Here is a 14,602-nt window from a genome sequence, read left to right on the forward strand (position 1 = left end):
TTCCCTGGTGTTGCTGTTTTTCAACATTCTCTATAACATGTACATTTTGCTTAAAAAGTTTTGCATTCTTAACGTCCATTTGAATTATTCATGACCATGACTATAGTCCCCTAAATATTTTTACATTCTTCATGCTGCCTATTTGGATGGGAAGCTACTCAGATAAAAATAAGAACTGACCTGAACCTTTCCTTTCTCTCATGCAGAAGTTTGAGACAGTCAGGTTCACTTTTCTTTTCATCAACATTTTTTTTGGCTCCCTTTGAAATACTGTAAGGAAGACTATTGAGCATCAACACATTTCAAAAATACAAGGAAAAACTGCCTACATAAAAATTTTATGGATTGGGGACAACAACGAAAACAAAAGGGAGGATGACAATCAAAGTGAATAAAGAAAGAACAAGAGCAAAAAGAGACTGAATAGTAAGTGGGAGGGGAGGGAGAAGCTGCAACAGGAAATGAAGCCAGTGTGAGCTTGGAGAATGAAAAGCTGCTTGTACTCTACGGAGGACACGTTGGCCATCTTCCCACGCTCCAATCAGAGCCCCAAACACCCAAGAAAAGCAACCTCATCCCTTCCCAGCAAGATGCTGGCCCAGCAGCTCTGAATTTGCTCAATAGTAAAATGGCTGTGTCCAGACAAGGAGGCCTCTGTCTAACGGGACCTGCCTGGGCAGGGGTGCCCATGATCCCGTGGTCTCCCAGGAATAAATTCCATGTAACATAAGTGAGGAAGTGGTCCGTCTCTTTTGAGGTGGTCTTGGCTGGTGTTTTTGTTGGGAAGAGAGTTCAGGATAGCATGTGTGCTTTAACATATTCGTCTGCCTGCAGATGTTCCTGCCTTACTTTGCATTTACATGGTGTGGTAGGATAGCATGTGCCCACTATCACTGCACACAAAAAGACCTATTGTTTTTAGACTTTTAAAATGGAAACCACAAAATAAATGTAAAACAGAGAGTGTTGTGGGTAAGAAGATAAATTAAGGTTATAAGTTGAAACACAGCTACATCCCCCAGGCAAAGGTAATTAATTCTATTAACTCTCCGTTAAATTATTAAAGGAGGGCAGCAAGCTGACCGGTCCTACTGAATTAATCATGGTAATCTCTGAACTTCGTCATTAGCATGGTCATATAGACAGAGCGCTATCTGCTTCTTAAAATGGTAGGTGAGAGACAACACCCTTTCTTCCACTTGATACAATCTCAGCACTTTTACAGACTTACTTTATACCAATTTTAAGTGCTTTATATGTTTGTGTGCCTTTTCTTACCACTTCTCCATTTTAGGCTGTGACATTTTTGGAAACAGGAACCATGTCTCCTTCATTTTGTTTTTATTCCAAGCACCTAGCACAGTACTGGACCACAAGCTCAGTTGGTTGATTAAGTGAAAAGCAACCGTATTGCTGGGGTGTAGCAGAATATCTGTGGAATCTCTGCCCTGCCTCTTCCTAAAAGACCTCAGTCGTTGCTTCCTTCATCTGACAATTAGGAATGATATAGTTACTTTGTAAGGTTGTTGTGAATACTTGCTGCCTGGGCCCTATCACCATAGGCACTCACTGATATTAAATGTCAAAATACCCACAAATGAAGATGGTGCAGAGACACAGCCTTACCCCTTACTATGGAGCCGAAGTCCCATGCTCATACATCTATGCTCCACATATAACTGCTCTAGAACACTAGAAGCTTCAACATCTCTGGACAGCAACGGAATGCAGCCCTATTTTTCATAGACCTGGAACCTGTAGGCATTTGCTAGTGAGTCGGGACAAGGCAAAGGACCTCATCCAGGGTTTTGTAACACCTTCTTCATTTTATTATTTAATTTATCAGTTTACTTATAACAGGAATTTTCCATTTGTAGTAATGATCACTTTTCCCCTTCATAGACCTTAAAATTCTTGAGAAAACTCTATAATGTGTTGTGTTGGCAGATGGGAGGGTGTTTAGCACAGGACAAGCATTGAATGCTAGATAATAAAGTCTATCACTTAGAAGATCTGATAGCTAAGGAAGCATATTTTTTACGTATCCAGGTCTGCCCTCCACTATTGCATATCTTATTCTGCAAAGGTCCTTGAAAGAGGAAAAATCCCAGGGATGACATCACAGACCCTAATATATAATGTGACATTGAACCCATCATATTCATTCATTAACTCACCAAATGTATTAAATTCACACCATATATAATAAATGGGAAAACCAAATAAGAAAATCAGAAATTGTGTATTAATTGTACGAGCTAAGCAGGAACATGCATGGGGAACAATGGTGACACATTACAGGGGCTGCTAAATCAGTTATTTGTGTTTCTTGTAGAGCAAGATTCTAGGACCTTAATTCTTTAAAATTTTCTACCTTAAAAATTTACCTTTACCCTTTCACCAGAACAGTGGATATCAACTGTGGACAATTTCCTCCCCAATCCCCAGGAGACATTTGGCAATGTTTGAAGACATGTTTGATTGTCACAACTGGAAGGGGGTGGTGCAAATAGTGTGTAGAGGTCAGGGATGCTGCTAATCATCCACAATGTACAGGACACACAAAAATTATCTGTCCACAAGGAGCAATGATGCTGAGGTCAAGAAACCCTTCACGACGCTATGACAGATACAGATTTACTCCATGATGACTCATCCCACATCCACTCCCTATAACCAACTCAGGAGACTTGCAAGTCCTATTCTGGAACTCTGAATAGTTTTAAGGAAATCTTAGAGAATGTATTTCATACTGGCTACTTTTTAGAGGTATTTTAGAGTATTATGCAAAACTTAGATGTCCTTGAGACCAGCATGTGAGCTTCCTGAGTCCAGAAAATTAACCTTCTGGGTGAGGCATGAAAGCCTGACTCAAGGTGACCCATGGCACAATTTAACTACCTTTTGCTGGACCCAACCATATGTACAGTAGCATAGAGACAGCTAAGGGCCTCTCCTTAAGATGCTACAGAAGTAGATTCTGTCTCAATGGTACCTAAATGGCTCTATTTTGGAATGGAATTTAATACAAGAAACACCTTGGCCTCAAAATGTTAAATGTAAGGTACTGGGAGAAAAACCAGGCCCAGAGTAGATTTTACTTCCTCTCAGACATGTCTAACAACAGCTACATTTGGGAAATGTCACATTTCTATAAATTCTAGATCATCTTATGCACTTCGATTGGGTGTCTTTGTGTTTCCTGTAAGTGGAAAGACTACCTGTGTAGGTGTTATCCATGTGTGCCATGGTACATTCTGTCTATAAAAGAACTTCCTACCAGAACAGACACATATGGCAAATCCTGAAAAGAAAACTCAGAAATTCTTTTTTTCTCTCTCAGGACTAGTTAACTATTTCTATTTTTCTCTTTCTCCCCATGATTATAGTTACATGGGCATCTAGTGACATTGGAAAGAAGATGCAAGAAGTGCTCTAGACCTATTTGATCCCATGAGTGTCCAGATGACATCCATTATTGACCTATAACTACAAATAAGGACTTACAATGGCATCAAGGGCCTCTTGGTGACTTAATGCAGTTGTCCTTCCTGTCTACTCCTAAGTAGAAGTCATTCATTAAAAAAATTAAACATTTTTTTCATTTTTTTCAATTTCATCCTGACTTTATTCCTTCAGGGTCATTCATGCTTCAAATATAATCCTGCCTGTCCATGTTCAAAATATACCTCTTTTCTAAGTTACCAATCATCAATCTATATCAGTTAAGATGTTAAGATAGTAAGATTTAGAAATACCTTAGTACGTTGCTTTGTCTTAGGGTATTTGATATTAGGAGAGACTTTGAATATATATATATATATATATAGTGAAGACATACCTCAAATTTGTTTTCTGATAAATAAAAAAATGAACCTTTATTTTTATATGAATACTCGCTAAAATGATTACCAAATGACTATAAATTATACTGAAATTAATTCACTCTAGTGTTTGACCTATGCAGGCTATTTCATCTCTATAGGCAAATGAAGACACATGCTACTCTATTTCTTTTTACCTCACATTCCCCAAAATTTCTTCAGGTCAGTTTCTAAACTCAAATGTTTAGTGTTGAGCCTTGGCACTTTAAAATGATCCCAGGTAAAATCGGATGAGCTCTGTTTTAAGTTCCATGGAAGGAGCCGCTAAATAGGAACAGAGATCTGAATTTGGAAATCCTGGGTCATGGGTGAGTGTGGACATGATGGAGATGGGGAGCAAAGCCACAGAGGCACTTCCCCTGCAGGATCTGCAGGAATGCTGCCTCACTCCTCCAAATGATGGCCCTGTGAGCTCCGGAGGATGATCTCTGCCACTTGCCAGCTGTGTGAGCAATAGCACAGCCAGGTCTCCCACTGTTCTGATGTATTCTTGGAGACAGTGCAAGCAGGAAGGACCGCAAGGGTAAGTCCTGTGATGTTGGCTCATCCATTGTGCAAAGGAGCAAAAAATAAAAACATCCACAAAAAAACACATAAATTTAATCTTTTCTTTTTTCAGACAGCTTGTTAGTGTGGACGCTGAGTATAGTGTTGGATGTTATTTTTAAGCACCTCATCCTGAAGCTAATGTCCAGAGAAGTATGAATTTAATGACAGGAGGCCAGTGCCAATGCAAAAATACATCAAAGCACACCTGGTAACTGGCCAGCAAATGGTGACTGCAGTGCGACCGTCATGTCTTTCAGAGAGCATTCTATTACAATAAACATGGTGGGCCGCTTTTGATGAGGCCAACGATGGCACTTTTCCTCTCGCTTACAGAAGAGAAAAAGAAGGCTATTTTGTCTCTTAATGAGGCTGTGCTGGCAAGTCTTTCTTCACCAAAGGAAAGCAATTTCGTGAAACGGCTTACCCAGTAACCATGCTCAGTTTCATTGCTTGGCTATATAAAGCATAAAAGTTAATAGCATGGTGGGAGATACCATTAATGCAATTTTATTATTGTACATAATTTTCCAAATTAAGCTCCAATTACTTGGTAGTTTAGAAAAAATACGGAATATACAGCTTGAGCTAGACAATCTATCTGGAGGTTAGAATAAAATTTTCAAAAGCAGATATTGTCAGCCGTCTAGCGAATAGTCAACAGAAGATAAAATAAACCTGGACTTTAATCATAGTTGCAAAACTTACTCAATGGCTCATCTCAGGCAACTCTCATAAGTTTGATTCTCGATTATATCAGACTAGTGGCCAGGGGCATGGAATTCATGCATGGGGGGAGGGGAGAGTGTCCTCAGCCTGGCCTGCACCCTCTCCAATCTGGGACCCCTTGGAGATGCCTTACTGCCCTATGGGATCGGGCCTAAACTGTCAGTGGGACATCCCTCTCACAATCCAGACCTGTTGGCTCCTAACCATTCACCTGCCTGTCTGCCTGCCTGATTGCCCCTAATTCTGGCTGCCAACCTGCTCGCCCACAACTGCCCCGGCCCTTGCCGGCCTGATCCTCACCAACTGCCCCCCACTGTCAGCCTTCTTGCCACATCTGCCCCTCCTGCTGGCCTGATCTCTCTCACTGCCCTCCCACCAACCTGATCACCCCCAATCAATTATTCTCTCTCATCAATGATGTTTTTATCTATCTCTCCCTCTCTCTTCCTCTCTGAAATCAATAAAATTATAAAAAGAAAAGAAAAAAAGAAAATTAAGATGGTAAATGGTCTAGAGTTTCTCTTTTTATTCTTCAGCTGCATACCATAAAATAGGACACACATTAACCTCATGTTTAAAGATTGTTGTTCAATTAAATATAATCTCAACTTTATTGCTTTGACTTCTAGACCTTTAATTTCTTTTTTATGCATTTCTTAGTTTCTGTTATATCTGGAAGTATCACATGGAGTAATATTAATATTATTCTTCTAGGAGATCATGCCCTTGACATTGCCCTTCTTATGCTCTTGATCAAGTTACAGGGCAATGTGTGCCTGACAATTTGAGGAGGAACAGAGAATCTTTTAGGGAATAAAGGAGGATTGCTTGGCCAACCAGTTTAAAAAGAAAACTTTGGGTAATTCATCAAAAGTCGATTATGCTTAAAATACACATGGTAATTTCAGCTTGTATCCACCTGTCCACTCAGATTTAAAGCATCCCATTTGTAGATATGTATATAAAATACAGTTATATATCTAGCCGAGGATGGTTTCCTGGGTGTCTCATAAGACCTGGCCTCCCCAAACAACTGAACACAAGTGGGCAGTGCCTACCTGTCTTTAAATAGCGCGTCATCAGCCCCTTTCCTGCGAAGCAGATCCTGCGGGCCATAGGGCGTGTCTTTGCATTTGGAATCTGTGTCACACAGCAAGGTTTGCAGGAACGGGAAGAAGCCGGTGCTAGGAAGGTTCCGAGGTGCAAGGTAACCTGAAATTTAAAACAAACAATACTGACATCATTATGACATGTACCTGGGAAGGAGAAGAGATGTACTAACCCTGTTCTGGAAATTACCTCTGGATTATGACCCTTTGGGTCCCCTATGCACCAAAAGAGTTAAAATGCCACAAAAGCTTCTTCCTTGATTTTATTCTAAGAAAATGGCTGCAAGAATGTCTTCTAGAGTGTTTTAAAAACAAATCACAGTGTGTCCATATAATAAAAGACAATGCAGCCAATAAAAATGTCAAGTAACAGAAAATATTTATAGCATATTGTTAACTAAAAAGAGCAAGTCAGAAGGCAGTATGACCAGAACAGTCCTAATCTTTTAAAAAATATATAACAATATATGCATATATAAAAACCTGTAGGAATTTTTTTACCCCTCTCCATGGTATATTTCACATGAAATTTACTTTTGTTTGAGTATATATGAAAAATTCTTTCCCAAATGGATATGTCTTCTTTTCTAATTAAGATTGTTATAAATTCAGCCAATCCTTCAGCTACCAAAAATATTTTTGGTATCCTCAAAAATTAATATAATATAAAATTAATTATCCTAATCACACAATACTTTTTTGTTTAAAAGCCAATACTAATGGTGTGAATGAACATGCAGATTTTCCCTGTGTGGGTTTGTGTTTCTTTGTTTTTTGTCACAGAAAACAAGAACTATAACAGTAGAGAGTTTTGTAACCTTTACGTTAACATCTGTTTTATAAACTACGAAAATGGCATACACATGAGTGGAGAAAATAGGCAAGCTGGAAAGAACAAATCTTTCCACAATTACTTTTGATATTGAAACTCTAGACTCCTCCCCTTTGAGAGCATGAGGACCCTGAACTTTCCAAAGGGGCAGACTTAGAAACTATAAGGGTATTTCCAAACTGAAGACTAAAAAGCAAAACCTTAACTTCCTCAAAATTCTGTTAAAAAGATTGTGTTTTCATCTGTAAAGAGATCTGTTTTCATTATAAAAAGAAAGAGGGAAAGGTTTTAAAAAATATAGTTCAAGTAACATGGCTAAGCATGCATTCATATATTAGCAGAGAGAATAATAAATCAATTTTTGATTCATGTAGCTTATGTACAGAGTGAGACAAAGAAAGAAAATTGGAAATAAAAAGGAAGGGGCGATAAGAAAGTTTGTCAGATGTCAAGAGGAGAGAGAGAGAGGTGTGGGGGAGAGATTATACTGTTTACTTTGAATTGGAAAAAGGAGACAAAAACCGAGGAAAGTGGGCTTTTTCTAGAAGCTGGAAAAGGCAGGGAAATAGATTATCTTGGAGCCTCCAGAGGGAATGCAGACCTGCCAACACCGTAATTTTTAAATGCCATTTAAAAAAATGACTAAATTTTAGACTTCTGACCTCCACAAATGTAAAATAAGTTGGTGTTATTTGTAAGAACACTAGGTTTGTGGTGATTTGTTACAGCAGTCATAGAAATTCCTAATACATAAAATCGTACCAGTATGAATTAAAGTTTTGAAAATTCAGAAGAAATTAGAAAGACAAATCCACCCAACTACTTAGTACTGCTTTCTAAGCAGCTTCTCTTTTTGACATCAAAGACTTAATATCAGACCCAAGTGAGAACTGCAATGAACCAGCAAGATTTTCATTGTAGTACAATCCCTTGAGTAAGCTAGAGAATAGCTGTCAAATTGGCTATTAATGTTCCACGCCATCCCTCTGTAACAAAGTCTGCCCCATGAACTGCACACAGCATGGCCTTGACGATTCTGCGGCACAACTTCATTATCAATGGTGTTCCACCCAGTTACACAGATTGCAACTGTGGCTGCTTACTAGGGGTGCTGGTCTTAGAATTATTAGAATATTTAGAATTATTAGATAATAATTATTAATATTTAGAATTATTATCTCTAATTATTAGAATAATTAGAATTATTCCATGTCGAACATGTGCAAGGGGTTGTTTAAATGGAAGGCAGGTGGAAGGGCAACAAAAACAGTGACCCCTCTGACCTATACGTCTTATCAAGGTGATGGTATGCCTGAGCCAGGCAGTGCTGAAAACAGTGGAAGCTCAAGGGAAGCCATATTGTAACAGGAAGAGAAAGAATAAGTAGTCAAGGAAGAACACCCGGGAAGAGATGGCACATTACATCCAATTTTTTCTTTTTCTGGAAATGATTAAAATTTGCACATTTTTAGAGGAAAATTTGAAAGAATTTAAACCCACAATATTCTTTGAAGATTAACCATATAAATACACTGAGTGGCCAGATTATTATGATCTCTGAACGCATAATAATATGGTCATTCAGACTATATCCTATATAATAAAAAGCCAATATGCAAATTGTCCCCTCGACCAGAAGTTCTATCAGCAGGCAGGCGGGCCAACCACTCATGTCCCCTCCCCCTGTCCAGGCTGGCTGGACCCACCCATGCATGAATTCATGCACCAGGCCTCTAACATATATTGTGTGACCTGATTATTATGCATTCAGACAGATCATAATAATCTGTCCACTTACTCAAAAGAAAAATTTGTCACAGGATTTTTTAATGTTTTTATTGATTTCAGAAAGGAAGGAAGAGGGGGAAAGAGATAGAAACATCAATGATGAGAGAGAATTACTGATCAGCTGCCTCCTCCATGCCCTCTACAGTCGATTAAGCCTGAAACCCAGGAATGTGCCCTGACTGAAATGGAACTGGGACCTCCTGGTTCATAGGTCAAGGCTCAACCACTGAGCCATCCCAACCAGACAGCCAGGCATTCTTTCTTTTTTTGTTTTTAAGTATTTTTATTGTTGGTAGTACTATCTGGCATTATTTTTTTTTTATACTAAGAAAAAAGTAAATCCATTTTCATATCAAGATGGGTAAAAAATGAGTCATCATAGCCCCCTTGGACCAGAGGGACTGGGAGATCACAGGATTTTTTAAAAACAAGTCTGGATGAAGATTTAAAAACAACAACAACAAAAAAAAACAACAAGTACAAACAGTATACATTTTGCATGGTTCTATAGATAATTAATATTTAGCTAGTCACAATGGGTTTATGCAAATGAAGAATTGATTTAGGTGTGCACACCTTTAGTTAGCACAATCCCACACGGGACATGAACTGCCTGCACTACTTATTTTACCATCGTTTCTTTTTCTTTTTAATTGCCTTAAGTTTTATATATGTCTCCTTTTCCCCCAATTGATCCTCCCCCCCAAAAAAAACCATTCCCACTCTGGGCAAGTCTCCACTGCCCCGTGTCTGTGTCCATTGGTTATGCTAATATCCATGCACACAAGTCCTTTGGTTGCTCTCTAACCCCCCACCTTCCCTGCCATTTGTCTCTGGATGTATTTTTGTTTATCAAATTATGTTAATCATTATATCCCACATATGAGTGAGATCATGTGATATTTATCTTTCTCTGACTGGCTTATTTCGCTTAGCATAAAAAAATAGAATGTGTTGGGAACTCTCAATATTTCTATCTAAAGCTTTCCTAAAAAAATAAAGCGCATTAAAAAGTGTTTCCTTAAAAAAAAAAAAAAAAATAGAATGTGCCGAAACCGGTTTGGCTCAGTGGATAGAGCGTCGGTCTATGGACTGAAAGGTCCCAGGTTCGATTCTGGTCAAGGGCATGTACGTTGGTTGCAGGAACATCCCCAGAAGGGGGTGTGCAAGAGGCAGCTGGTCGATGTTTCTCTCTCATCGACATTTCTAGCTCTCTATCTCTCTCCCTTCTTCTCTGTAAAAATCAATAAAATATATTTTTTTTAAAATAGAATGCTTCACAAATTTGAGTGTCATTCTTGCGCAGGGACCATGCTAATCTTCTCTGTTTCGTTCCAATTTTAGTATATGTGCTGCCAAAGCGAGCACTTACCATCATTTCTTAACCAAGAAACATACACTCATTAAGATGAAGAGGCCTGTTACAGCAACATTAGCACTGATTTATTAAGCATCTACTGTATTCCACATGCTATGCTAGGCATATAACATCCATTTACAACATTTATCCTTTTTTGATATTCATAGTATACTTTTTCATGCACATCAACTTTTCACAAAATCTATAAATGGCCTTGAACTAGCAAGTCAAAATTAATTAAAATTAAGCTCTACTGTAGCTTTCTTGTAAAAAAAAAAATGATTTTTTATCTTCTGTCCATCTCAATTATGTGTGCAAGGAAGTAACCACTCAGAAAAATGGTGAAATGAAACTATCAGACATTTTAAAAATATATATATTTTTATTGATTTCAGAGAGAAAGAGAGAGAACAAGAAGCATCAATGATGAGAGAGAATTATTGATTGGCTGCCTCCTGCACACCCCCACAAGAGACTGCACACGAAACCTTGGCGTGTACCCTGACCAGAACTGAACCATGACCTACTGGTCGTAGGTCAATACTAAACCATTGAGCCATGACAGCCAGGCCCTGCACACATTTTAAAGAGCTGCTAATTCTAAGTTGAAGTTCTATTCTGAAGGTGTCTCTAGAACTTTCAAATTCCCAAATTATGCTTCTCTTTATATTTTTAATGCTAGAATGCAGAGAAAATAGAAACATTTCTCTATCCCTTACAGAACTTCCATATATGAAGTATGCATCAGGCAAGGTTAAGGCTAATAAGTTGCCCACATTCATATCCAGAGCCCAGATTTAAGGATACAAATGGAAAAAGATCACAACTGTGCAAACCATGGCTCTACTTAAGGGGAAAATTTTGTTCAGGGTGTTGGATGGAGTGTTTAGGCTGGATAAAGTTCTTGGAATCATAATTTCTAAAGGTTTCATACCTAGGACAACAATCATGTCCATCTCTGGGAGAAAAGATATTGAAGAATTTGCAATGTCATGGGTAATTGGAGTCAGAAGACCCCAGCATAAGCTAAGAGAGGTGGAGTAGGTGGGAAGCAAAATTCCATCATTTTATGGCTTAGTTTCTTAGGGGCTCCAGGTAGAGGCAGTGAGGAGCCCCCTATTGGTGGGGAGAGGATCTCCACATAAACTGGATATAGTTGACATTAGTGACAAAGACAAGCAATGGCAATGACAGAGTCCAATGCTACTTCAGGGAGTGGAATCAAACCAGAATGAAAAACAGTTTTAGGAACAGACCTTCAATCACTTAAGGTTTCACCTAAATCAAATTTACTTTTCATTAAGAACAAAACCAGCTTTACAAAAAGACCCAGTTCTAAAGATTTTTTTAAAAATAGATATTTTGTAAACAACTGTGATATCAAGCAATGTTTAACTAATAGAGGGAACATGTTTGATATTTCTTTCCTTTTCTGCATAGTATCCCTTATTCAGAACAATCTTAGTGCAATAGAATGTGAAGATTAGAGCAGTGGTTCTCAAAGTGTGGTCCCTGGACCACACGATAAGCATCACCTGGGAACTTATTAGACAACAACATTTTGAAATCCCACTCCAGATATGTTTAACTTTGGAGGGGTGGGGTACAGTAATCTTTAATAAGCCCTCCAGGCAATTGTTTTGCATGCTAAATTTTGAGAACTGGGTTTACTGCAAACTTTTTCATAAGAGCCAGAAAGTAAATATTTTAAGTTTGGCATCACAAACAATCTACTGTCTCTATCACAATTAGTCAACTCCGGCATTATAGCATGAAAACAGTCATAGACCAGATGTACATCAAGGGGCCTGGTCATATTCCAATAAAGGTTTATTTACAAAGAAGTGAGTAGGTTGGATTTGGCTCACGTGCTGTAGTTTGTTGATTCTTGGGAGGATGACCTTTCTTACATTCATCCTTCTCCCTCGTATGCCTTGTTCACTTCTTGTGTTCACTTATTTTCTTCTTTCCTCATCTCATCTCATCTCATCTCATCTCATCTCATCTCATCTCATCTCATCTCATCTCATCCCATCTCATCTACTTAATATCCCTTTTCATCTATTTCTCTTTTTTCTTTCCTTTCTCCTTACCACCTCCTTTATTTACCATTTTCCATTCATTTTATCTCCTGCTACTCCTCTCTCACACTTACTCCTATATCTCTTGGTATTGACAGTCAAGAATACACATTCTTCCAATATCTTACTTTACCCTTTTCACAAGCACAGAAGGATTTTTACCCATTTCCATAATAAATTCAGGAGCACATTGCTCGTTGGCACTATCTACAGAAGTGCTAGTCTCTGTTTATTATATTATCAAAGAAACAAATGTCACAGTCTTCTCAGTAATGAATCTACTTCCACTTCACATCATTAGACTCAGGAAGCATATTTTATAGGCTGCAAGGGTGATATTTGTGGACATTATAGTAATGGTAGAATTGGAAGACTTCATGCGTTTGTTTGTGTGTTTTTTTAAAAGCAAGACAGAACACAGCCTAGGTTTTGTTTTTTTGTATTTCTAGGTGAAAAGTAATTTTGTCTTTATTCCATTAGAGACATAAATGATAAATTTTAAAAGGAAATACCTTGCTGAGGCCAGTTTGGCTCGGTGGATAGAGTGTCGGCCTGCGAACTCAAGGGTTCCAGATTCGATTCTGGTTGGGGGCACGTATTTTGGTTGTGGGCACATCCGCAGTAGGGAGTGTGCAGTAGGCAGCTGATTGATGTTTCTCTTTCATCAATGTTTCTAGCTCTCTATCTCTCTCCCTTCCTCTCTGTAAAAAAATGGAAATACCTGGCTTTTCAAAACATGAAGTGTTTCATTTGGGGATTTTTATTTATTTATTTTTAACTTTTTGGATATAGAGTCATGTTGGCAGAATAAGTAGCAGGCCTTCTGATCAGGCAAATGATAAGATTCCTTGTGAAACACTGCACACAAAAATTATCACCATAACAAGGGCACAAAAGAAAACAAGCATGTCCAGAAACATTGTCTACAAATAATTAAATAACCAGATATAAATTTAAAAAATATGAAGAAGTTCTGCCCCATAAAGATGTCTCCTACATGGCAGCTCTTCCATTGTAGACACAGCTGGTCCTCAGAGTCAATTGGCCTGGAGGTCAATTCCTCCCAGTGATACCAACAGCAATCAAGGCTCAACTACAACAAGACTGTACTCACAGCCCACAAAGGGGTGTACCAAGAGTGTCTACCTCAGGTGATTGGGGAGGCCGAGCCATTGGACCCTATAGGACACCTATTACACAAGGCCACTCGATCAACTCAAAAAAACTTAGCAGCTACCCAATACATAGAAACAATCACAGGGAAACTGCTAAAATGCAGAGACAAAGAAACATGTCACAAATGAAAGAAATGGGCGAAAGCTAACTACTGAATATAGGGTTCAAAACCAAAGTTATAAGGTTACTCAAGAATCTTTAAGAAACCTCTGAGGAATGTAGTGAGACCTTCAAGGATCTTAGTGAGAATGCCAAAAAAAAAAAAAAAAAAAAAAAAAAAAGGAAAATGACTAGTCAGAAATTAAGCATACACTAATTGAAATAATGAATAATATACAGAGATTCAACAGCAGACAAGAGGATCCCAAGAATCAAGTCAAAGATTTGAAATATGAGGAAGCAGTCGAAACCTATTTGGCTCAATGGATAGAGCGTCGGCCTGCGGATTGAAAGGTCCCGCGTTTGATTCCAGTCAAGGGCATGTACCTTGGCTGCAGGCAGATCCCCCGGTAGAGGGTGTGCAAGAGGCAGCTGGTTGATGTTTCTCTCTCATCAGCATTTCTAGCTCTCTATCCCTCTTCCTTCCTCTCTGTAAAAAATCAATAAAATAAAAAAAGAAAAAGAAAAAGAAATATGAGGAAGCAAAAAACACCCAACTGAAAGAGCAAAAAAAGAAAAAAGAAAAAAAATATGAAGACAGTGTAAGAAGCCTCTGGGACAACTTCAAGTGTACCAACATCTGAATTGTGGAGGTGCCAGAAGAAGAGAGAGCAAGATATTGAAAACATATTAGAAGAAATAACGCAGGAAACTTCCCCTACCTGGTGAAAAAAATAGACTTACAAGTTTAGGAAGCACAGAGAATCCCAAACAAGAGGAATTCAAAGAGGACCACACCAAGACACATCATAATTAAAATGCCATGGGCAAAAGACAAAGAGAGAATATTAAAAGCAGCAAGAGAAAAACAGTTAATTACCTACAAGGGAGCACCCATGTGACTGTCAGCTGATTTCTCAATAGAAACTATGCCTTAATTGCTATTGGTATCACTGGGAGGAATTGACCTCCAGGCCAGAAAGTAGTGGCAAGAAATA

At 38.5% G+C, this 14,602-nt stretch overlaps 1 protein-coding gene across 2 annotated transcripts in view; it reads right to left on the reverse strand.

Moving 5' to 3' along the window:
- Nucleotides 1-14,602, reverse strand: part of ABCA12 (ATP binding cassette subfamily A member 12) — a gene marked incomplete at its 5' end in the record, with an annotated part of 169,674 nt that overhangs the window by 106,318 nt on the left and 48,754 nt on the right. For both annotated transcript variants that reach the window (XM_084891430.1, XM_084891429.1), the window contains one exon: nucleotides 6,218-6,371. In XM_084891430.1, coding sequence (XP_084747556.1) covers nucleotides 6,218-6,371 — 154 coding nt within the window. The remainder of the gene's footprint in view (nucleotides 1-6,217; nucleotides 6,372-14,602) is intronic.

Source organism: Pipistrellus hanaki (assembly GCF_964339955.1).
Source record: "Pipistrellus hanaki genome assembly, chromosome: 8".
NCBI lineage: Eukaryota > Metazoa > Chordata > Mammalia > Chiroptera > Vespertilionidae > Pipistrellus > Pipistrellus hanaki.